The sequence below is a fragment of the Cyclopterus lumpus genome, chromosome 4 (assembly GCF_009769545.1).
Source record: "Cyclopterus lumpus isolate fCycLum1 chromosome 4, fCycLum1.pri, whole genome shotgun sequence".
Classification (NCBI taxonomy): Eukaryota; Metazoa; Chordata; class Actinopteri; order Perciformes; family Cyclopteridae; genus Cyclopterus; species Cyclopterus lumpus.
In genome coordinates, this window is record NC_046969.1 from 18208658 (window position 1) to 18233177 (window position 24520).

The 24520-nt window shown below is 40.8% G+C and overlaps 2 protein-coding genes across 10 annotated transcripts in view; one reads left to right on the forward strand and one right to left on the reverse strand.

Moving 5' to 3' along the window:
- The window catches only part of p3h2 (prolyl 3-hydroxylase 2), a 51701-nt gene extending 33038 nt beyond the window's left edge, over positions 1-18663 (forward strand). Inside the window, exons 2-15 of the mRNA XM_034531629.1 lie at positions 3262-3414; positions 4193-4382; positions 9218-9349; positions 11358-11485; positions 14201-14290; positions 14692-14732; positions 15088-15179; positions 15319-15446; positions 15536-15631; positions 15869-16019; positions 16201-16318; positions 16430-16505; positions 17128-17268; positions 17529-18663. Of these exons, the coding sequence (XP_034387520.1) occupies positions 3262-3414; positions 4193-4382; positions 9218-9349; positions 11358-11485; positions 14201-14290; positions 14692-14732; positions 15088-15179; positions 15319-15446; positions 15536-15631; positions 15869-16019; positions 16201-16318; positions 16430-16505; positions 17128-17268; positions 17529-17621 (1629 nt within the window). The 3' untranslated portion in view covers positions 17622-18663. The remainder of the gene's footprint in view (positions 1-3261; positions 3415-4192; positions 4383-9217; positions 9350-11357; positions 11486-14200; positions 14291-14691; positions 14733-15087; positions 15180-15318; positions 15447-15535; positions 15632-15868; positions 16020-16200; positions 16319-16429; positions 16506-17127; positions 17269-17528) is intronic.
- A 656-nt stretch (positions 18664-19319) lies between these two features.
- Positions 19320-23868, reverse strand: ccdc181 (coiled-coil domain containing 181). Of its 9 annotated transcripts, none has more exons than XM_034531647.1 (6): positions 23656-23868; positions 22613-22734; positions 21263-22213; positions 20980-21126; positions 20207-20319; positions 19320-19803 (listed from the first exon to the last, which is right to left on the reverse strand). In XM_034531647.1, the coding sequence occupies exons 2-6, from the start codon at positions 22712-22714 to the stop codon at positions 19632-19634; spliced, it is 1485 nt and encodes a 494-aa protein (XP_034387538.1). In that variant the 5' UTR covers positions 22715-22734; positions 23656-23868; the 3' UTR covers positions 19320-19631. The 9 variants fall into 9 exon arrangements, with proteins under 9 accessions (XP_034387538.1, XP_034387539.1, XP_034387536.1 ...); XM_034531648.1 differs by having other exon boundaries at positions 22613-22722; positions 23656-23827; XM_034531645.1 differs by having other exon boundaries at positions 20207-20364; positions 22613-22722; positions 23656-23827.
- Positions 23869-24520: the final 652 nt, after the last annotated feature.

Genomic DNA, 24520 nt, shown 5'->3' on the forward strand with positions numbered 1-24520 from the left:
CTGCTGTTTTCAGGGCCTGTGGGAATACACCTGTCTGAAGGGACATGTTGACAATTTGTAGAACATCTGAGGCCATACAGCTAAAAACAGTTTTAAAGAAGCCTGTGGGCAGAATGTCAAGGCAACAGGATGAGGAGTTCAGGTGTTGTATAATGTCCTCCAGGTTTTTGTGGTTTATAAGATAACATTCTATCATTGTATCTCGTAGGTCTGTGGGAGTCTGGACTAAACATATCAGCCGACGATTATCAGGTCAACAATCGTGTCTTTAAGGAGGAAGTTCTCTCTGAACAACCTCGTGGAGCCTTTTTCAGGAATGCAGCAGCAGAAGACACACGATGTGTGCTTGAGGTTGCGCCATCAGTTAAGAGGAAAAAAAAATCCAACCCAAGATACACTTCCACTGATTTCGTCAGCGAGTAATACATTCCACATTTTATTGTGTGTTCAAGTATTTCAACTAAGTTTTTGGTTTGCTCATCTTTGCCCAATGTGGATTGTGCAGTCTGTTTCTACTTGATTGTGGTTTACATATGCATATTTCAAAAGAACTCTGGTTCTGGTTCTAACTTTGTGCATTTTCTTTTGAACATGCATATGCAAGTGCAGCTATTTGGTCTGTACATTGTCCGTCATTCTTTTCTTGCTATATCATAATCTGAATATTGATCTCCAATAGGATGAAATTATGAAGTGATATCATGGATGGAAACTGCAGCTCGACCGGTTGGTGGGGGCATACAACTGCGAGTAACAACTGTAGTCTGAACTCTTTCCCTGCTCGTTCTTCAGCTGTTACATTATGTCATAAAACTGTTAATGCACTGCATATGAATAGACAAGACCTAATATGTGCCACTCACGTACCCTAATCGTCAAGTTCTGTCTCCCAGCCGAGTGGTCTGGTGAGGAATGCATTCGTTGGACTTTTCTCTCCTGCCTCTACTGCTACCACATCGAAGAGACCCAGGGGAGTCATTCTTAAGGGTTGTTTGTGGGAACAAATAATTTCTGCTTCTATCATATCAGTTTGTGTTTTGTGAAGTATTGTGCAGACTTCATGGAAACAGAGTCTACGTGGGTCTGTATATTGTGTCATTGTCTGCCCATGAACTCCATATTTTCCAAATCTTGTTTTAATATGGGATTTCCCAAGCTTTATCTTTCTGATTCACCCCATGAAAACAAAGCAAAAAAGGTTTTCATGCCAACAAAGGTCTTTCCTGGCAAACATGAATTAGTGCTGAGTGGCAAAACAGAGGGCCGAGTGTGTTGAGAAGCCAGTTGTGTTTTTGGCAGTCGTGCCAGGCTGACCTTCTCAACTGTGAAACACTGGGATCTGTATTCCAGTTGCACCTGTTGGGAAGAGGAAGAATTTAAACAAAGGCAGTCGGGTGTCTCTAAGAGTCTGTCTTGAGGTAACGTTCATGTTGCTGTGTTCTTTGGCTCATATCTCGGTGATGCTTTGGTGCAGAATGATTGTGTGAAGATGTTTAGAATATGTGTTAAATCGTCTTGCTTGTTGCTATCTGGCTTTTTCTGATAGCACCGGGCTACGGGTTGCTAGTTCCGAAAACGAGTTGGCTGACTCCTGACAAAATTATGATATTTGATATGGCAACTTGCTGCACAACACAATGTTTGAGGCTGTGTGGGAACATGAATGCTGAGCTTTTGCATATTTCCAAATATAATATAATATAATAATTGTACAAAGATGAGGCTTCACTGGAAAAATGTTCATGCTGTTGTTAAAAACATTTTGGGATACGAGATCCTGAACATCTGCCCCATGGTAGCCCCTCCCATCAGTGTGTGAATGACATGTAGTGTAAATGCGCTTTGAGTTCTCGAGAGACTAGAAAGGCACTATATAAATAGTCCATTTACCATAACTCTACTTTTTTACAAGTAATTTATGATTAGTTATTTTCCTTACTGTATACTATAGGGAATTAATGGAAAAAGAAGAAATAGCAGATTTAAATGAAACAATGGTTAATGGGTAAGTTAAACAGTTGTTCCCTCTCTAGCTATGTTCATGGACCTGTGCAGTGAACAGCTTGTATTAAGGCGACTCATGTTGAGGCTTGAGCAAGATGAGGATCTTATCTGATAAGAACCAGGCATGTTCGAGTTCTTCCAAAATTATGAGTTTCTAAGAGACAAGAGTATGTTAAAGCAACAAAAAAAGTAGCTTGCACCAGACATCTGGGATCTCTGAAATGAGCTTGTTTTTTTCAGGTATTTTGAGACTAACACACAAATATTAGTCGATAAAAAATATTAATTAACAGTATGATTAATTAATTCCAACTCCTCCAATGAGATGATTTTCTCATTTTAAACTAAATATTTTTTAGTTTTGGACATTTTACAGCTTTTTGTACTATTTTCTGACATGTTATTGACTTAACAAATAATACATTGAGAATATAATTGGCAGATTAATTGAAAAATCGTAGAAAAAAACCCATAAGGTAAAAACGGAACGTTGTGTTATATTAATTGTGGCATCGGGATCTCCTATTTGCTTCTTCTCTATTGTTTTGATGTGCTTGGTTTAGTTTAGTTTCAGTCAACCAGCTGATGTGTTACAGCTGCTGTCTTTCATCTTTTTCATCTTTCAGTCACCGTCTGCACTGTATCAGCATCACTCACAGACGTCAACTCAGTGTTTCTCTTATCGTGCCTGCAACTGTCTCTTTTCTCATGTGTTTATATTTGATGCATTTCCGAGGAAGAGGATGGGATGCCTGCGTGGAATATTTTTTTGAATACTCCCAACATCAATCAAGTTCATGGTTTTGAGTGCAGAGACCTCATTAATCAGAATAGTTGCAGCATTAGTAAACTGCAGTAAAGAATTATCTCTCTAATGACGAGATGTGGATGGGAACTGTGTGTCATTTTTTCTGTTTTCTCATTAATCAAATGCAGAAATATTACTTACTTGCCAATAATTTTGTTATAAGAAACATTTGAATGCACCCCCGAATTTTGGGGAGTGGTCTGTTCTTCCTGCAGTAGTGGCTTCAGAAGAACGCCTAGAAACTGTCTCTAATTTTCCAAATTTGTTTGTGTTGGCAATAATACACATTCTTCCTCCAGTTACAAACTCACAAATTTGACCTGCCATGACTTCTTTTAGCTAACTTCATCAACTACACAGTTGAATGTGTGCCTACACAGGTCTGTTATTATTATTATTATTATTATTATTATTAATAATGTACAACATTGCTCTTTCTCTCTCTTTAGTTGAAGCAGCCTGACAAGGCAGCGGCGGCGGCTCACACTTATTTCCAGGCCAACCCAGAACATGTGGAGATGGATCAGAACCTGGAGCAGTACAAAGACCTGCAGGGCGTGGAGGAGGAGCACTTTGTGGACCGCGAAGCTCGGCCTCACCAGGTAAGAACATTTTGATTATTTTTCACTTGACTTGTTTTATCTCTCTTTTGTGACTTTAACCTGAGCATGTTTCAGATCATCAGTGTGATCTACTGTCATCTTTGTTCAAGTCAGGCCAGAATGTCTGGCTAGTTTTTCTACTTCATGTGTGTGTACTTCATGTATTTCCTAAAGGGAAAAGTACAGCTGTGGTCCACATATGAAGGGCCCTTTGTGTTAATAGTACTCTGAGTTTAATGACTGGAAACTCTTCAGTGCTCGCTGCGGTGAAGCCCTGAATACTGAAGAGTTTGGGATCCTTTTTGCTCCCATTCTTTTACAATCTTATTTCTCTATTCTCTCTTTTATCCTCAAGTAAAACTCCTATGAGACACAGAACCTTCTGGAAGAAGTTACAAACACTACTTTAATGCGTCATTCATACCAACTGTACCTCAACTAAACTTTGAAGCCTGACCAATAATTTAAGTTATTGTGTACAACAAATGTATGTATATTACATCATATTATAAATGTATTCAGCGGGAATCCCTTTCTGGCAACTGTTTAGGTTCACCACCCAACGTCTCTTCTGTTTATTCCAAACAAATGACTATTATTGCTGCAGGATACGTGATGTGTGCCAGAGGACCCGTAAAAAGAATTTATGGACAACAAACATGTCTTGTATAAAACAGTCAAAGATAAATACCTATTACATCGGCATATCTTAAAGAGCTTTGCTGGACACCGCAGGTCATAAATACTGTTCCCATTATTCCTCCGGCTCTCCTCACAGCGCTCCTTCGCAGCAGCAGTGAGCTTGTATGAGAAAGGGGAGCATGAAGGAGCCATCGCTCTGTTTGAGGAGGCTGTGGTGGAGTACTATAAAGCAGACTCCGAGTGCCGGGCCCTTTGTCAGTGGCCGCAGAGGTTCGAGGGCCACGACTACCTCCGCTACCGTTACAGCCTCCATGAAGTCGTATCAGGTAAGAGCCAAACGCCTAACAAGTTTACATGAACAGAAAACTGTTGACATGCATCTTCTCAAGCAGCACAAAACATGTCCATGAGCTGCATAATTTAAATATATATATATATATATTGCACATTTCTCATTGGAACCAGGACATAGGTTTAACTTCTTCACACGCTCTTTGTGTTACATTCATACCCTTTTTTTAAACATGCAAATTGATTAAGCAAAACTGTAAGATGGCATCTAACTGTTTCAGTTTTTTTTTTATTGTTAGTTGCTAGTTTTAACTGACGTCTCATGTTTGTTGCAATGAGAACAATGCTCGTATGGTCTTTGCCTTCTGAGAAACCCTGCCCTGTGTTTTCTGTTGATTTGGATATACCACATTTTGTGTTAATTTTTTTTGACAACCTGCCCTCTGACAATGGTTTCATAAATCCAGTTTTTAGTTGATTCTAAGTGAGACTGCTTAGTTGGGAAACATTTCATCAAGTTGACGTGACCGTTCCGCTAACACGTGACTGAACTGCATGGCCCTGAGCCCGAGCTGGGCTTTGTTGTGGTGAGATGGAGCCTAGGGACGCTTACACAAGGCCAAACAACACCCTTCAGGCTCACTAGGTGATCCAATCTCGCCGGCAGTGACTTGGCACTGGATGGCAGTTGCCACTGGGTCAAAGGGCAGATGGAGGATAACAGCTGTAAAAAAGGCAGCTGTGTTTAAAGGAGCAATATACAACATTTAGATCAATAATATAGCAGCAAACAACTATTTGCTACGTAAATATATGGTGGAGCATTGTCTAGCTGAGTATAGAATGAAGTCGCTCTCGCTCTGGGTTGTTAACCGAGCTTCTCCTTGGTGTGTTGACGTAGCCGGGCCAGCGGCGCATGCTTTTAGTGCATGTGAGTGTTCCCCACTGGCTAGCTCGCGGTCACCGCTCTACACTGCTGTCATATGGCGGTTACAGATGATAATGCCGTCTCAACCAACAGCATGGCTGTGGAAGCGTAGCGCCCATTCCTCATGTTTGCCACAGTTTATCCTGTTAGTGCGGTTAGCACCGTTTGCTGTTGTGTCAATAGAAATGCTCGCAATCTCATATTATGCACTTTAAATTATGTATACGTGTTTGACTGTGGCTCAGTGGTAGACCAGGGTTACCCTTCAATTAGAGAATCGGTGGTTCGATTCCCCCGCTCCGCTAGTCCATGTCGATGTGTCCTTGGGCAAGACGCTTAACCACAATAACCCTGCGTTGTGTGACTGGCTGTGAATGATTACATAGTGCTGATGGGCAGAGGGTACCTTGCATGTTAACCCCTCCCATCAGTGTGTGATTGATGTCATGTAGTGTTAAAGCGCTTTGAGTAGTCGAAAGACTAGAAAAGTGTTAAAAATACAGTCCATGTACCATTCTTCTTATTAAGGTTTTGCGTTGGAAATACAGACTGTGGTTAAGAAGCATATCATATACTGTAATCACCACTTTCCTGGTTCAATTCTGGCTGCAGATGTGTTGCATGTGTCTCCCTTTTATTTATTTTCATCTCTCTACTGTCCACCTGAGGGAAAAAAAGCCCCCCAAAAAAACAAAAAGAAGTATAGACTGTTAGTTACAGTCAAGCTTTGATTAATTTGATGAATATTTGTTTTCATCGGTCGCCAAGCGTTTACTGTTGAAACAGATTTAAATGCAGGTTCTTTGGCTTGAATTCCTTGGAGACTGCAAAGTCTTCAGAACAGATTCACATAAGTCGTAGCAGAGCCAGTGTAATCTGTGGTAAAGACGAACGCAAACAAAGGACATAAATATCACCAAGTATGATCTTAGTTTTCATTAAATGTTGGTGAGTAAAATCGCTGCCGTAAACACGGCTTTATTGATTCAGTCTTGTTTTATTCCATAGTAATATTCATCATACTGTACAGAGACAAAGTGAAAACAGTGTGGATCCTACGCACTGTTTTTATGAATGAGCCACCTGGTCCCCATACGTTGCAAGATTTGATCCCACAGACTTCCTTCAGTTGTTCATTGTTGTATGGTTTACTACAGCACTGAGATCTGAGGATTATTAAATTAGGTAGAAAACTGCATCTAGCTCTTTTTAAATAGAGCATACATTCCACATTTTAGGGTTTATGGTTTAACGTAGAAACATTATCTGAACATTGACATTACTTTAATAGGCGAGACCACATTACAGACCCTTGGGAATCGCTAAACCCTACTTATGATGTTAAGACATGGCGTGGAAGACCCGTGGTACATACCAGAGCCTGCTGATCCAACTGACTGCCCAAATCAATGAGTGGATTTTGAGATTATTTAGCTTCCACCGTATGCTTTTAACAAACTCGTCAATAGAATAAATCAATGGATAACATGCAGATCCAGAGGAAAACTCTGAAACAAATCGGCACATTAAATAATTGTACACAGTCTCTTAGAAATAAATCAAATGATTAAAAGACGCCGAAGTGTTGAGTGATATTCTCTGATGTAGACTGTTCAGTTCCAGCCCTGGAGTTCGGTAGACATGCTCCATTACTGTCTTTGACGGACCAGAAAAATCACCTGAAGCAGAGCCAGAGCAGCAGAGCCAGAGCAGCATCCATGATGTCACTTAGTCACGACAACACTTCTCCTCTCCTTCTCCGTCTCTCTTTGACCTGAAGTGACCTTGTGTCTTCCTTACGGACACTTCAGGGCTTTTGCTTGGCATCTCCTCTTAAAGGAACATTCTGCAGCCCAATGGCAGAGGTCACTTTGAGACAGTTACAGCTTGCTGTTACAGAGGGAAGCCTCAGCAGTAGTTCATTTCCAAGTGTGAGTCATACAGTTTAAATGAGCAATAACGAGCACAACGCTAACTTTTATGTGCTGTGTTGTTATGTCATTTCGTTAAAAAAAAAAAATGGTTGGCAGCCAATCGCTATCTTCCTGCAGAGAATCATGGCCTTTTTGATGTGGAGGGAAGCGTGTATCCACAGCAAAGCACCAGATCATAATGACGCGATTATACTGTTATACAGACACATCTACTGTGGTCAGTGGTGCTCCTAAAGACACGATTCAGGCTTTTCTCTCTGGAAGTTGAGGCGGGTTTTGTGCAGTAGCCGCAGCTTAATTGCTGACAAGTGTGCTTTGTCTCAAAAATGTATGGCCAGGTTGCATAAACACAGAAAAGCTGGCTAATTAGTTTTGGCCGTGCTTTGTTTGACTTAAAATCAGGGGGATTATTTTCCATAGCACCACAGTAGAGTCTGCGATTATGATGTTTATTTGTGTTAAGATGTACATTTGTAGAGTAATATAATTTCGTTATGCGAGTTAAATAAAAGAGAAAGTAGTTAATTGAATGACTTCCTTGTGTAGTAGTTTGATTTAGTTAAGAAAGAAAGAAACATTTTGACAGCCCTGCTTGATTCTGGCCTAAAACTTTTCATATTTCTGCTCCTTTGAGACTCTTGAAGAGATTGAATCAGACCACAACTCTGCTGTCTGGGTGAAGAAAGTAGCGCTGCAGCTGCTCAAGAGTGACCTCACTGTACACTCTGCCTCACAGAAAACCCCCCACACACAACCATACTATCATCCACTCTGCTCTTCTCTTGGGGCCCGACATAAGAAAATAATACGTGGCGCCTCGTGAAATCTGTTGTTCCTCAGGTGGGGATGATTCCTGTTTGTTGTTGATCCTACAGGGAGGACAAAGACATGAGAGTAATTTACTGGTAAAAGGGGAACAACATTGAGTTGATCTACTTCCCAGCGACGGGGAATAACATGATGTTGGACTTGCTGTATTTGATTTGATACAGCTCCTCAAGTTGAACTCACTCCAGGGGTTTTTCCCTTCAAAGGGAAAAAGACAAACATTTTCAATATCTGCTTTACACAAAGTTCTTTATTATCTTCAGCATAGGAACACATAATAATGCTCTACAGTTGAATGAAGATCTATATAGTAAACAACAGACAAATACACTTTATCGGCTAAGTGATGTAGTTTTAATGCCTTGATGTCAAACAGGTTCATCAATATAATACGCTGGAGATCAGCTGCTCTTAGTTCCTATTATGACTGCAATACTAACATGTTATTCATTATTTTCCGCTGTATTTCAAGTGGTCCTTTAACCCTGAGCTGATGTCACATCAATGATCTCAGCTGAGTTAATAGCTGTGGGCATGGGATCATACTGGAATTGTGACCATAAATTGCATGTGTGCATTAAAATTGCAACAGACCACCCCGTCTTATAACTGACTCAATAGGCCCAGTAGTATTAGGCGTGCAGTAAACTAACTGTAGTAAAATGCTGTAATGGGAGCCGGTGGACACTGTTCCTGTTTTGATTAAATCTTTTTCTAGTTTGAAACCATGTTAAACTGATCAAACCATTGTCTTCGTTAACCAATCAACCAATAAAAAAAGGTTTTCTGGCCAAGATTGCATGTCTGTCCGTCCTGAAAAAGTATCTTTATTTCTTTTTTTTCTCCCATTCAAGGTTTTCTTGGGGAGTTTTTCTTCATTCAAATCAAGATCTATGGATAAAGAAGATTGTAAAGTTGTTTCGAGACTCTTGCAGATATGATTTTAGACATCCAATTGTTATTATTTATAAGAACTGGTGTTCTATAACCTTATTTCTCTATTCTGCAGTTTTCTGTAAAATCTTCTCCTCCCCTCAGTTGTATTGGTATCGGGAACACTGGTATTTAGTCCCGAAACTAAAACTCAAGGAAGTGAAAAGCCAAATGCAACCTTTTAAGAAGCGGTTGACCATCTCAAACGGAAGCTGATGATCTGAAAACTGTTCTGATTTCGTTTTAGATCACTTCACTCAGGTGCTGCACTGTGAACACGAGTGCGTTCGAGACCTCGCCACCCGGCCGGGCCGCCTCTCGCCAATGGAGAACTACCTGCCTCTGCACTACGACTACCTTCAGTTTGCCTACTTCCACGGTAAGTTGTTCAAGGAATGTAATACTTATTCAGACCTTCTAGTGGATTTTCTGATAGAAAAACATGACATCTGTGTGACTGTTTAGTTTAATTATGAAGAAAGAGGATGGATACACCCATAGGTCACACATGTGCACGGACATGAACTTCTCGTGGCCACAAAGAGCTGCAGACGGGCCGAGCCAATCAACTGTCGGTCTCACCCCGTTTAGAGTTTCTCATTGGTCCTTCTTTGATATGGGCGTATGCAGTCTGATGTAGGAGCTCTCAGGTGTTTGTTTCCGTGTGTGTGAGTAAATAGTCTTCTGTTGTTGACGTAGAGAGAACCCCTTCTAGACAAAGGTGTTGGCACAACAACAAAGCGTCGTTGGGAAGGACGGTGTGCTGAGTGGTTGTGAGATCACCAGATTATACTTAATGACCTATAAGCATGTGGCTCTAATAAAGCAAAGTGCATCGTTGGATCTGTGCAAACACATTGAGAGCAGGCTTTGATTTCCAACAGCCGCTGCTGTGTGTGTGTGTGCGTGTGCGTGTGCGTGTGTGTGTGTGTGTGTTCATTTATTACAAACAGCAAATGTTGTTGGATTGTTCATTTCATTAATTTGGTGCTCTCAGTTTCTGGTTTAGAGACTTCCTTCTACTTTGTCAGTATTTAAAATTTGTTTTCATTGCATTCTTTTGAAGCCTGAAAAGTATTTAGTTAATAAGAGTCTCAGTGAGTCAGTCATTACTATATATTACTATATTATAATGTGAAAAGGTGCACAGCTTAGTGTGTATCACTGCTTATGAAAGCACAAATTCTGTTTTTCTTTCATTTTTTTTTAAGTTACATTCTTTTTTCTTTTTTATATCAAACCCAATTATAATGGGCATTTTTCAGCCATATCTATTGAATATTTTTGCATTCTGCCTCTATATAGAACTTTAGATTCACACACAGTTAGACAGACAGACAGACAGACACACACACACACACACACACACAAGGAAACAATGCATGCATGTACTGTATGAGTTGCAAAGGATGAAAGCCAGTGCTGCTGTAATTCCCTCGTAAATTCAGCATCATCACTCTTTTTCTAGTCTTAAGTAAAACAAAATCTATTTTGAGAAAGTTTGAACAAACTAAAAAAGTTTAAATCCTAGAAAATGCTAGACGGATGATCACACAAAATGGGTATTTTTGTGGCGTTACCCATGATGACTTTACATCGTCTGTATTACGATCATTTAATGGGGAACAAACATTTCTGGTAGGATGCTGCAGAGGAAGGTTACTTTCAAAATGCAATCGGTTAAATGTCTTAACGTCGTACTTTAACCTTGAATAAACATGAATTATGTTAAATATCTACTTGTTTCATCCACTTGGGTGTTACCCACTTCATAATCAAGGCAGTGTATGATTTACATGTTGGCAGACAGGTTTTAAATATATGGAATACAAGACTTCTCTTTTTTTTAAACAGTGCGCAGTCAACAGTCCATTTATATCTAGCATAATTAGATTGCATTGTTTTCGCAGTATGTTGCATGTTTAACATAGAGCAGTATTGTTACTTCTTATTTCAAGTAACAGCATTTCTTCCTGTCACAAGTCAGTAATTTTAGTACTTTAATAGCCAGCAACACTGTCGGCTGTAAGCAGCAAAAACAGGATTGTGCTTTAGCTGCTTACGTTTCCTGAATAAATCCTCAATGACGTTTTTCTGTTTGACTGAGCTCAAGTCTCCAGACTCTCATTGACCAGGGAACACGCAGCAGATACGCTGCCTCAACTTAGGCCAAGACAGGAAGTCTGATGTTAACTATGCACCTTTACAAGCTAAGTTAGAGTGAGTGTGTATGGCAGATGATGTGTATGTGGTTACCACCGTCGTTGTGGATCTATGTTTGAATATGAATAAAGGTGTGTCTGCGTATGACAGTCGGACGGTATAGTGTAAATAAACAGATCCATAGCAGTACTAGACAACACATTGCTTTCTGTCTCTCTCTGCAGTGGACCGGCTGGAGGAGGCGCTCCAGTGCTCTCTGACCTACCTGTTATTCCACGAGGGAGAGGAGTCCATGACGGACAACGTGGATTACTACAGAGAGACGCTGGCACACGATGGCAAGCCAAGAGAGGTGAGGATCTGCTGTTCTCGTGGGATGGTGGGGGGCAGGTAGTTGGAGGCTGAGAGCAAAAAATACAGTAAATACCAGGATGGATGGTTTGGTGAATGCATCTGGATACAATAAAATATTTTAAAATCTTTGGAACACTACAGTTTAAAAAAACAAAGTCATACGGAAGATAGAAGAACTAAAAGACCACAAAAGATTACAGGTTGACATTTTTAAAATGAATTCAAAAGGACATATGCAAGGTGGACACAATAAATGCAGGTTTGCAAAGAAAGAAAGATTTACAGATTAAAACTAATAGACCAAACTTAAAATATTTGAATTATCTGCAGAATCGGGCACAATATGGGATATCGAAAAACTGCTCGAGAGTATAGGTGGCACAACTAAAAGGATTCAAGGTTCACTTATTGTTGTTCTACAACACAGGCTTTGCACAATGTACTGCAAGTAATAGTCCCTTTATGCTACGAAAGCAACACAAAACTATTTGTCATGGTGCATTATGGAGTATGAGTTGAGTCGTCCAGCAGTCTGAGGAAAGAAGCTGCTCTGTAGTCTGGGAGCTCCACAGAGGATACTTTTGTATCACTTGCCAGATGGCAGCGGGGTGAACGAGCTTTGCTGGTGTCTTTTTAATATCCTTTGGGGTCTGTGCAGGCTCCTCCCCTCCCCAATATCCCTGATGCTCGGTAGAAGTGTACCAATGACGATCTTGGCGCTGCAGAGCCCTCCTGTCCCGAGCCGTGCACATCCCAATGCCAGTTTGGGATTCATCCATTCAGGGTGGTTTCTTCTGCTCCTCTGTAAAAGTTTACAAGAACGTGGCACGGGAATTTTGCTTTCTTAAGTTTCCTTTTAGAAGTACAAGCGTGTTCTCTTAGATTTAGTTGATGTAATGTAATAGTAAACCTCATTAAGGATAGTTTAGTCTCCAGTTAGTTGAACTATATACCTTCCCAAGGTAGGGAAAGAGACCGGAGAAGAAAAGTGTGGATATGAGGGAAAAGGGAGAGACCGGAGGCGACAGGCCGTTTGCTGTATTTCTTGGATGAACTTGCTATTCACTGCTTGACAGCTATTGCCTTATGAAGTTTGCTTTTCACTTGTTTATGTTCTTCATCCAGCTGGAAGTATTAAGCACATTTTTCTACATCAATGTGTTTACGAGAACATATGTCTTCCTCTGGCCGTGCTCTTTTTTATTTCCTTGGCCCCTGGTATTCCTAGCACTGATTTTAAAGGCTGAATGTCTGGCCATTCGAGAAAATGTCATTTGCTAAGTCTGGGTACCCATCAGCCATTTCAGCATCGAGAGTTAGTTCTCCCTAAAACTCTGATCAGCTGCTTTTGAAAAGTCAAGAAGTGCCTCGTTTCAGTCTCAATTTCACATCCTCTTTTTCCTAGAAAGCCTGGTACTCATTATAGTGAGCGAGGCTTCCAGCAGGACTGTGTGTGTGTGTGTGTGTGTGTGTGTGTGTGTGTGTGTGTGTGTGTGTGTGTGTGTGTGTGTGTGTGTGTGTGTGTGTGTGTGTGTGTGTGTGTGTGTGTGTGTGTGTGTGTGTGTGTGTGTGTGTGTGTGTGTGTGTGTGTGTGTGTGTGTGTGTGTGTGTGTGTGTGTGTGTGTGTGTGTGTGTGTGTGTGTGTGTGTGTGTGTGTGTGTGTGTGTGTGTGTGTGTGTGTGTGTGTGTGTGTGTGTGTGTGTGTGTGTGTGTGTGTGATAAAGAGAAGCCGACGTGTTGCAGCTCATGCTTATGTTTTTCTACTCGTAGCTTACATTTTTCTAGCCCTCAAGTCTTTCCAGTCCCATCAGTCGTTGGCCCACAGATCACCTCTCCTCTCTGCGCCCTCTCTCCCTCCGGCCTTGGGGAGCGCATGTACAGAGCCCTAGATCTGAGTGCCAGGCCTGTCCCGCCTCCTTGCCAAAGATTCCTGCTTTCAGGAATGATGGAGGAGGAGGAAAAGTCATGTCAGAGTGCCCACAGAAGTCTCTGGAACAATTTAAGAGCTGTTCTTATTAAGTGTGCTGGAAAGAGGGCTTTTGGTTTTTTGAACCACAACAACAAAAACACTACTGGATGCTCCAGTTTTTATAATATTCATCCTCATGGCTTCAAATCTAACCACCTCTCCCTTTCTCGCACGGACAAAAATACGAAAAGACAGGACTGTATGTAGTCTCATAGCACCTTTACACTCGGTTGTAAAACTGCTCTTACACATTGTCTATTTCTGTTGCACATACTCGATGCATACACAACTAGAATGTCCCTCAGAGAAGACACAGAGGAAAAGACGTCCTGGCACTGAGCTGAGGGAAAGACTCTTTGTGGTTCCCTTTATTTGCTGTGAAGGGGCGAGGACAACAAGTGTACACTGTCACTTTAAGAGTTTGGAAAGGTTATGGTTATGAGCTTTGATAAATGGCAGGTTAATATTAATTCACTATATATATATATATATATATATATATATATATATATATATATATATATATAATTTGCTGTAACTGTGAGCTTGAAAACAATGCAGTGATTTAAAATCCGCTAAATCATTGCCATAAATGTGAAACATGTTATGATAGAACTGTTAAAATATATAATGTATTTCTCTCTCTTTTTCTGCAGTTATTTCCCTCCTATACAAAAGCATGTGTTTACCTTAATGACTCAGACAACGGCCTGCTGTAAACCTTTGGCGTGTTTGTGTTCTCAGGAAGCTGCATGGTACCTGAGGAGGCACAGACAGGAACTGGAGCTTCTTCTGATTGGCAGTAAAACCATGGGTGTGGAATTTATAGAAGGGGTGAGTTAACAGAATACACAACACAGCAACATCCCAAACCGTGTTCATTTTTAATGTGTTACTATAACTCAAACTACGAGTATTTATTGACGGAGCAGTGCCCTTTTAATTCTTGATTTTGCCTGGAAATTAAAATATATTGTTATTTAATGGAGAGTTCGTCGTAAGCCGGTCCACATGTGTCTCCTGCAGGGTGTGTAAACTCATTAATGTGTCCCATTGCTGGCTGACTCAAAGCAGGGTAACAGGTGTCTGGCCCTGGCTGCCCACAACTGTCCTCTCAGCCCACAGCGACTCCTGCTGGCCACTTTGACAAGTGTCAAACCAGTCCCACTGGTCTGGTGTCTTCTTTGGGTTTTTAATGACTTGCTGTCTTTCTGTTCCTCGTCTTTCTCTTGCAGAATTACTGGAGCAGCACAGGTGGAAGGGAGGACTCAAACAGGTGAGAGATATCTGCATCTGGGAAAAATGTAACATTGAGTGTAGTCTTGTTTGTATTACTACAATTTAACTTCTCATTACCTGGAGCGTTTTCCTCCAGTAGCCGCAAGAAAAGAAAAAAAAAATATATATATATATATATATATATATATATATATATATATATATATATTGTAAAAATCTGTATTTGATAATGTTGTTTTCTATCAGCTGGGTGTGTGAATAGTCAACTTCACTGACAAGTTCACTCAATCAACTTAATGTGTCAGTGTTTGCTTGTTTCAGTTATTGCAGGTATAAAGTTTACAGTCACAGTTTTGCATGCTAATATGAAAATGCATTCTCTGTTCTTCCAGGATTCCCTCCGGGACAGACGGCTGGATGGAGTATGTTCCCATTTCAGACAAGAAGAACGTCACAGCCGCCGCTCAACAGCACCTCAAAGAAGGTAAACCTTCACTGGAATGAAGCAGAACGGGAGTTAAACTGCTCAAAGATAGTTATTAGTGTTCAGTTCAATCTTCTCTGACCACCTTGGCTGAGATAACATGTTGCGTTTCTAAAATACTGTTGTGTGATCTGTGTAGGTGGCCCCTTGGTGTATGACGACGTGCAGCTGGTGCAGAACTCTGCGGCCTTGAACGGGACCCAGCGAGTGCTGCTGGATCATGTTATATCTGAGGAGGAGTGCTCAGACCTCAGGCGCCTGGCTCATGTAGGGGCATTGCACAACTCTGATAACGTAATGCTTTTTATACCTTGACTTTTAAGCTTCATTCTGGCTTTTTGTTCCTCCTCTTCAAGGCTGTCACCATGGCAGGAGACGGTTACAGAGGGAGGATGTCTCCACACACTCCCAATGAGAAGTTTGAAGGAGCCACTGTACTCAAAACCCTGCAGGTACACTGACCGCTAAAGATAAACACATGATTCCCTCCCTCATCTGCTCAAATAGTTACCATGGTTGCAAGAACCTGGCATATTGTCCGAGCAAACCAGATTATCAGGATTATTACGTTGGTAGCTTTATCATATGCACGGCTCAATAAATTGTGTTGCAATGGACCGTTTTACCTGAATAGTTTCTTTCCTGATATACGACGGTGTCCATTTTTTATTTGTTTTTATTCCCTGCAGTACGGCTATGAAGGCAGAGTGCCGATGAGGAGCGCTCGCCTGTTCTACGACATCAGCGAGCGAGCGAGACGGGTTATCGAGTCTTACTTCCTGCTCAACGCTACCCTGCACTTCTCCTACACACACCTGGTGTGCCGGACAGCCATCACAGGTCACTCGCCCACAGAAACATACACATGTATACCATCCTCACAGATTCCTTAAACATACTGAGGTTTTGTAAATGGTCCCAGTTCACTGACTGGATGATTGGGAAGTGGTAGAAGATGATGGTTTTAGTGATATGTATTTATATTAAAGTATTTATTTGTGCGTTGGTTGTCTGTTCACAGGCCAGCAAGATCACAGGAATGACCTGAGCCATCCCATCCATGCTGACAACTGTCTGTTGGACCCCGAGGCCAATGAGTGCTGGAAGGAAGCACCAGCGTACACATACAGAGACTACAGGTACGAACACAACAAATCTACTTTGCTGCAGCTGCATTACATAGTGCACGAGGAATATCGGTCATTACTATCTCTCTCACTGATCTCTCCTTTGCTTTGTTTTACTTTCAGTGCACTGTTATATCTAAATGGAGATTTTGAAGGAGGGGAGTTCATATTCACAGAAATGGATGCCAAAACAGTCACGGTAAGAGGATTTCCCCTGATATGTGAGATTTGGCTTTACAAATTATTTTACTGCACAGGAAGGCAGTGAAAATGCTTATATTGCAGATAATTAATTGGTTTGGTAAAATGGAAGTGTATTTTTTAATTAAACCTTAAACGGATTGTATTTGTTTACAAAACTGACCTGGACCTGGTTGACATATTTTTGGGGAATGGAGATAAAGACTGAATAAAGTAAAGTAATAAAGTATTCTTCCAACATTTAGCCTCTTTTTTCGACCCCCACCATCACCTTAAATATCCACTCTTAAGGAGGCTAGAGTAGAATGCATGGTGGTTAAATAATAGATTTAATGTATTGAAAGGGGGGAATCATTTCAGGGTAATGGCCACAAGCACTGCACTTCATATGGGTGGAAAGAAGAAACCAAATATAAACACAGCAGAAATAATATATAAACATAAAAACTGTTTATGATCCACTGTCGGACCCTCCAGTAGGACAAAAGCCTGCTTAAACAACCAAGCTGCATGTAAATGTGTTGGCTTCACTAATATTAACAGATAATGGTCCTTATTAACCTCCCCTCCTCTCCTGCTCTGTCTCCTCCCTCCTCTTCTGTCTCCTCCCTCCTCTCCAGGCGTCAGTGAAGCCCTTATGTGGCAGGATGGTGGGTTTCTCATCAGGAGGGGAGAATCCACACGGCGTGAAGGCCGTTACGAGCGGGCAGAGGTGTGCTGTCGCTCTGTGGTTCACCCTGGACCCGCTCTTCAGAGAACTGGTAAACTATTATTACCAGAGAGGCAATGATCACTTTGCTTCTCGGTTCATCCTTCACTCGGCCGTCTCTGACCTTGCAAATCACGTTTTTGTCGATAATTCGAGAAATCGATATGCTAATCATATCAATTACCCACAAATGTCTGCTTGGATAAACGGTGATGACATTTTCGACAGACATGGCTGTGAACTGCAACTTGACTGGTTTGGCAGAGGGATACAGCGGCGAGGAAGTAATTCTCGTTTCTTCTTCTGTCCTAGGAGAGACTGCAGGCGGACGAGGTGATCCAGGCGTTGGACACGCAGTCCGTGTGGGGTCAAGGCCTCAACATCAACCCGAAAGATGAACTGTAGAAGCTGCAGCAGTTCATCCCCTTCTATCAAATCCTTCTATATATTTTAACTATTTATTGAATCGACCTCTGGATCAGAACAATTCTATTTTTGTACTGTTTGAAGTGCAAGATTAATAATATTGTCATTTTTGTGTTCTCGGTAGCGTTTTTTTTAATGTTTCTCGACACATAAGTACTTGAGTTTGCCTTTTTGTTCTTTGTCTTTCCCTCCAGTGACGGCTTCTAAAAACCCAACTCACTTTGTTTTGTTGTTCCTGGTAAGAAGTTTCATGTCAGACTGATCATAGCTGTACTCTCACTGAACTGTGAAGAATCCAAAGAGAAGAACGCCAATTTTTGGTTTGCTTTGAGTTGTTCTTGTTCCGAACAACATATCTAATGTTTTAGTTTTTTTAATAAACACTAAGAATACCTTACCTTAGTGTTCAGTAGTTCAAAATAATTCACAAATGGTACTGTTTCATATGTTATTACAAGCAGAGCCAGTAAAACATATATTTTCAATACATAAGCGGTGCACTGTTTTTAAAATGGTACTCATACAAAAAGAGTTTAAGAAAGAGATATGTTCTAATATACTGAATATTGAATGATCATGCACTCTGTCTTTCTCTGTGTGTCATGTCTGAAAGTGAAAATGTTTTCTGTCGACTACTTTGTCCACTTCTCACTCTCTCTTCCGGGCACGCGGAGCAGAATATACTGGTCAACATGTTCACTGATGTTTGTGTTTTACTTTTATTTATGACTTTTTAATAAGAGACAGCTGCTGTCGTAACTGTCTGCATTTAATATGAGGAACTTTTTTTCATAAAAGATGTCAATCATTCCTGTTTCAAGGAATACGTATTTGTATCTATCTTTTGTCTCTTTGTGTTTGTGTTGCCGATACAGATGATAGGCCGAGTCTTGCACTGTAAACTCAAAGGAAAGAAACCAAGAGCAGCTTTCTTTCCGACATCGATTCAAACCGCTCACCAGATGAATCCTGTCGTTTTATGAGGTTGGCCACTTATGTTTCACTGATATTTAATTCTGAAATGCTGTGACACATCAAAATGTATGTGTACATGCCTATTAAAAATATAAAATTCCATTTCTGTATTTATTGTATTTTTATTTGATGTGTTCATGTCATGAACTTAAATATCCTCATTTATTCTGTTGTATCAAATGAGATGATAAAATGAAGACACTGATAAATGACTTGTTAGGATTGTGCAATATATCGTTATATCCATATCTTGATTTAAGACTAGATATTGTCTTTGATTCTGGATATTGTAATATGGCATTAGGGTCTTCTTTTCCTGGTTTGAAAGGCCGCCTTACATTAAAGTCATGTTCTGAACATGCCAGGCTGCTCTAGCTTGCTATTGTTCTCTTATTTACGTGTACTTAGTCATTATAGCCACATTACTGATGATGATTTATAAAAAATGTCATTGCGTAAATCTTTTGTTAAAGCACTAATGGTTAACCCCACAATATCGTCGCAATATCAATATTGAGGTATTTAGTCAAATATATTGTGATATTTGATTATCTTCATATCTCCCTTTCCTAACTTGTGTTTTATTTGATTTATGTCTCTGTCAGGCATTTTTAACTCTTACAGACAGTAAACTGTCGCAAACCTGTAATATCTATGCCACCAAACAAAAACTTGACAAAAGGCCTCCAGTAACAAATGGTTCAGCTTGTGTATTTAAATGCACAGCCCTGTTTATTAAGAGCTCCATTTAAAGTAAAGTGCATTTGCCACTAGACAGCGTTAAATACAGTAAAAAAAACAACAAATTCACTCAATACATTTGTATCACACTGAGGTCACTGCGGTAAACGTTCTCTTTGTAGCAATGTGACTTAACACAGCACAGAAATAGAAGTGATAAAACAAAACCCTGGAAATGACTGAACAGAGAATAAATGTCTTGTATTGCACATCTGGAGCTGCCCAGTCTGGTTTGTGACGACGGTGATGTGTGAATCCAGCAGTCGGTTTGCTTCAGAAGCGGTAGGCCAGCTGTTCGGTGAATCTGAAGGGCTTGGCTTCATGGACGCAACAAAGCAGGTCCCTACTGCGTCGCGCGCGCCGTTCCTCCAGCACCAACCTGCGGGAGCGCTCTCGAGCAGCCTGCTGCTCCGCCCGCTTCTCCGCCCGCTTCCGCTTCAGCCACCTGAGGATGGAGAAGATGGAGAAGATGGAGAAGATGGAGAGGGCCGGGAGCCAATTTGGAAATGATCTTGAAATTCACATTTGATAAGAGACGAACATTATAATGTGAACTGTTTCACTTCACATGCGAATTAACTTAACACATCTGCATTTTAAGATAAGCATGTCATTTAAAAATGTGTGAAAACCATTTACAGGTGCTACTAACCAAATAACTAACTAACTCACTTTGTTAACATGCTAATGTTCAAATAGGCTACATCTCTATTACCATTTCAAGAAAAACCATATCATTATTCTTTATATGTGAGGATACAACCTCAAGCGAGACATATTAATAAACTGTGAAAAGTTGGCCAATTATTTGGCACTTTAAGTGAATGTAAATGTGACAATGTGCTCACAGTTTGAAGGCCCGTTCACACTCCTCACGGCTGTGCAGGAGGTAACCAGCGTCCTCCTCCAGCCTCTTGAGCTCCACCAGCTGTCTCTCCTTCTGCTGCTGCTCCTGCTTCCTCTGAAGCCACAGCCGGAAGGAATCTTCACAGTCACTGAACTCTTTCTGCTTTGTAAGATTTGTAAGAGCAAAGCTATAGTGCTCATTTGAAAATAACAAATAATTATATTATAGATATAGTGAAAATGGAATTAGTGTCGAGCATTGGTAGAAAGTACATTCACTAAAGTATTGTACTTAAGTACAATTGTGAGGTATTTTCATTTTCATTTTACTTATACTACAGTAAGATTTGGAAACAAATTTTGTATTCTATTGTTTAGTCCACTACATTTTTTGGGGGATAACTTTAGTTACTGTGCATATTCAGCTTAATTTAAACAACACAAATGTAATGTTAAATACATGTTGATGTAGTATTAAGGATTAAGCTACAGTAAAGTATATAAAGTGGTTGAAGTTAGCCCAACATTTTACCAGTATTAATGCATCACTGATTCAAATCCAGTTATTTAATATGTGATTCTGAAATGTGTCCTTCTGCATAATTAATACTTTTCTTTTTGGTACTTTCAGAGTATATTTTGAGAATGCACGACTTACTGCTGACTAGTCACTAAAACAGTACAAGACTGGTCAAACCACAGACGTCACTCTGCCTGTATGAAGGTGTTTTATAGCCATGCGTTGTCAGATTAGAGTGCCCCCTTGTGGTGATACCTTAGAACTCATCTTCTCCATCTCCTGGGCTCTTTGGATCCTTTTCTCCTCTTGAAACTGCTCTCTCTTCCTCAGCAGCCACGCCTTGAACGCCAGCTCGTTCTCCTGCCTCTTCTGCTCCTCTTCCTCCAGTTTCCTCTGCTCCTCCTGGCATGGGAAGCGAGAGTGATGAACAGCAAGAATCCAAGTGGAAATGTTTTATTGTCAGATCTGATACTTTAAATTTTCAGAATGTACAAACGTTTTAAAAAAAAAATAAACCTCTATATCACTTCTTTCTTACCTCTTTGGCCACTTTCTCCTTCCTCTCCTGGATCCTCTGCAGCAGCTCCTTCTGCTGCGGGGAAAGGGTGTAGGTGGCCTGGGAGGGTGTCCCGGTGGCCGACTGCACCCGCCGCTTGCTGACCAGATGGCCGCCTCTCTGGCTGTGGCTGGCTGAGCTGGGCCTGTTCCTGGGCTGAGCGGGAGGTTTGGGGCCACGGAGGTGATGTGCACCTTGCTGGAAGGGGGAGGATCCGACACGAGGACGAGGAGAGGAGGAGGACCTGTGGGTCTTACTGGAGCTCACAGTCTGCTGCTGGTGACGTGGGGAGGAGTTGTTCACTATAGGAGGGAGGAGTCCTTGACTTTCCACCTCTTTCAGACTGACCAGATCAAACTTACCATCCTTTTCGACAAGGACTCTACCCTCCTTTCCTCCTCCCTCACCGGTCTCCACAGCCCTGTTAGATCCCACGCGTTCCTCCCGAGGGGAAAGTTTAAGCTCGGACAGCTTCCCTGACACCTCAGTCTCTGCCTCTGAATCCTTGTTTCCCTTTTCCCCTTCACCATCACCATAGTGTCCATCTTGCCGCGGAGGCACCACCAGATCCACCAGCGTCTCTTTAAAATGCAGCCGCCTGTGCCTTGTCATATCTGGAGCTTCTTGGTGGTGCAAGTCTTGATTAGCCTGCTGTATCTTCTCCAGAATGAACTTCTTCTCCTCCTCAGTCTGTTCATCCATTGGGGGTGGGGGGGCTATAGATGATGACTTATTAGGGCTGTCTCTGTCCGAGTCATACTCAAATGGCTCCATAGGTGAGGGCCACCTCTCTTCATCTTCTTCCAGCTCCTCTGTTTTCTTGCCTCTCTTCGCCTCCTTGTGGCGTTTGGGTTTTCTTTTCTTTCCTTTCTGCTCGGCATCCTCCTCCAGTTCTTTGTCAATTTCTGCTTCTATGTCGTCAAAGTCAGGACCCTGTAGGGCGGAAAGGAAGACATTCTGCATTCATTAATCAGGTTGATGTAAATGAATGAGCAACATCAATACCTGAGCAGGTAATCGGCGCTCTGGTTTGATAACAGACATGTGTGTTCATTAATAATGCATCTAGTGGCGAACAGTGAAAGTATAGTCACTGTCTGTGAACAGAGTGGGTTTCTTGTGCATACAGTGATATGTACCAGGTAACTTGAACCCTACTCACTGTTACACATTTACAGAGCAAAGCCAGGGACCCATGCAGCACTAAGTCTGCAGTAAATAGGGCAAACTTAGTTTCACACGAAAATCTAAGAAGCAGTGGGATAACAAATAAAAAAAGAAAGTAGAAAGGTGAGATGCAATCGGTCTGTCCAATGAGCTTATATTGCTTACTTGGTCTTCACTACGACTTTCCTCACAGATCAGCCAGTCCAGATCCTTCTCAAAGTCGTCCTCATATTCCTCCTGAGGCTTTGTGCAAACCACCTCACTCATAATCTTCACTGGAAGAAGAACTGAGACAAATGTCAAACAAGATTCTTGTCACACTTGAAGCAGGATCTAAGGGAAATGATTACCTATATATATATATATATATATATATATATATATATATATATATATAAACACAAGGTTAAATGGGTCTTATAGTAATTTAACACTTATTTTGTGTTTTTTAATTCTTATTTGTAAACAGTTTGTCAAATTTGTACAATGTTAATGATTCAAATTTCAGGGTTTTGGTGCCATGTGCGTGCACTATCACACACATGGCATTCACATTAAAGTAGATATTCTGGTGCAAATATATTTGAGGATATTAGCAGACATGCAATACATAGGTATTACAGCAGCGTACAATACAGGTCAAGGTATCCCATCAGGTTCCATCTATTTATATAATCAAAACAACATCACACAAATCAAAATACAATCAACTTATTGTGTGTCATGGATTTAATTATTGTGGCACTAATTCCCACACATCTCACATCCCTTTATGTGCAGGAGATGTGGATCCTACAGAGCTGTACTGTAACCGAGCTGCTTGTGTTGGGGAATGGTCTCCACCTACTGGACAGAAATCGGTACTACAAGGTTACTAGTAAATTGTTTCTCTTGTTTTGTTTTTTGTTTTTAGTTTTTTGTAACAAACATGCCCTCTGCTCTGCTGACGTGTAGGTGATGTTTACATCAGCTCTGTTTCTGTTGCACTCAGAACACATTTCAATGGCTACAAAACGTTTCGGAGTTTAATAAAGACTATAATCCTGTTTATGTGTAATGCTCGGCGGGGTAAACAGGGCGGAGACCGAATTAGGAGCTGACTCGTAGGGGACACTTCGCATTTATAGGAATCATAACAACCAAATGTGTTGGCTACTCGGAATAAATAGCAGTTCTAATTGTAGCAATATGGTTGTTAGTAAACTCACCACCAGCAGGTTATTGCGAAGTATTCCTGTTGAGTTAACGCGGGTCGCTTTGTGGATATCACTCCATCTAACTGGCCCACACACTGTCTGCTAGTCGGAGAGCAACACCTGCGTACGTAATCTGCGTCTGGTCCCTCTACAGCCCTAAAAGGTTTAATATACCCGTTGTCATAGAGACCGACAACACGCTTTACTACCTGCGCATGCGCACACGCACAACTCTCACGCAAGCACTACAATCTCCATGTACACATTCAGTATACACGAGAGGACTTGTTCCACACACCAAAACTATTTTAAATAAACCACCAGGACACTTTACTTTCTATTTATTATAGTTACTATAGTATATGAATAGCATGATATATGTGTATTTTAACACGTATAGGAAATTTAGTATTAAATATTAAAATAGTATCAAATATTAAAATGCAATTTTAAAACAGATCAAATAATACTCAAAACAAAGAACAATCATAAGAAGGCTGATTTAAGATAATAACAGAAACAATTACCAAAGGATGTATTGATATGTTGTCATTTACAATAGTCTTGAATTGATTAAACCTACCAAGTTACAAACAGAGTCACTGGGTGCTCAGTTCCATGTTGTTTGATCCAGAGCCATTTCATTTGAGTTATTTGTGAGACTTCAAAACACTTCTAAACACTAAACAAAAAAGTGACATATAGGGTTTAATTATAAACTTATTATAACCTTATGAGTTTAATGACCTGAAAATAAGAATTGTTATGTTTTTGATAGCTTAGAAAAGGAGCGGGTCCTCTTCCATGGAGTCCGCCATGTTGCACCGCATGTTTCAGCAGTCTTTTGTGTTTTTACCTTAAATAAAGGTATATGGAC

What these genes read in the sequence shown, in the direction of transcription:
- ccdc181 (XM_034531641.1), bottom strand. Translation starts at nt 22,714, where the DNA reads ATGAGTGAGGTGGTTTGCACAAAGCCTCAGGAGGAATATGAGGACGAC. An exon ending in AAAGTCGTAGTGAAGACCAA is followed by an intron (nt 22,238 to 22,612) that starts GTAAGCAATATA and finishes TAATGAATGCAG; the next exon opens with AATGTCTTCCTTTCCGCCCT. An exon ending in AGGAGAAAGTGGCCAAAGAG is followed by an intron (nt 21,127 to 21,262) that starts GTAAGAAAGAAG and finishes TTCCCATGCCAG; the next exon opens with GAGGAGCAGAGGAAACTGGA.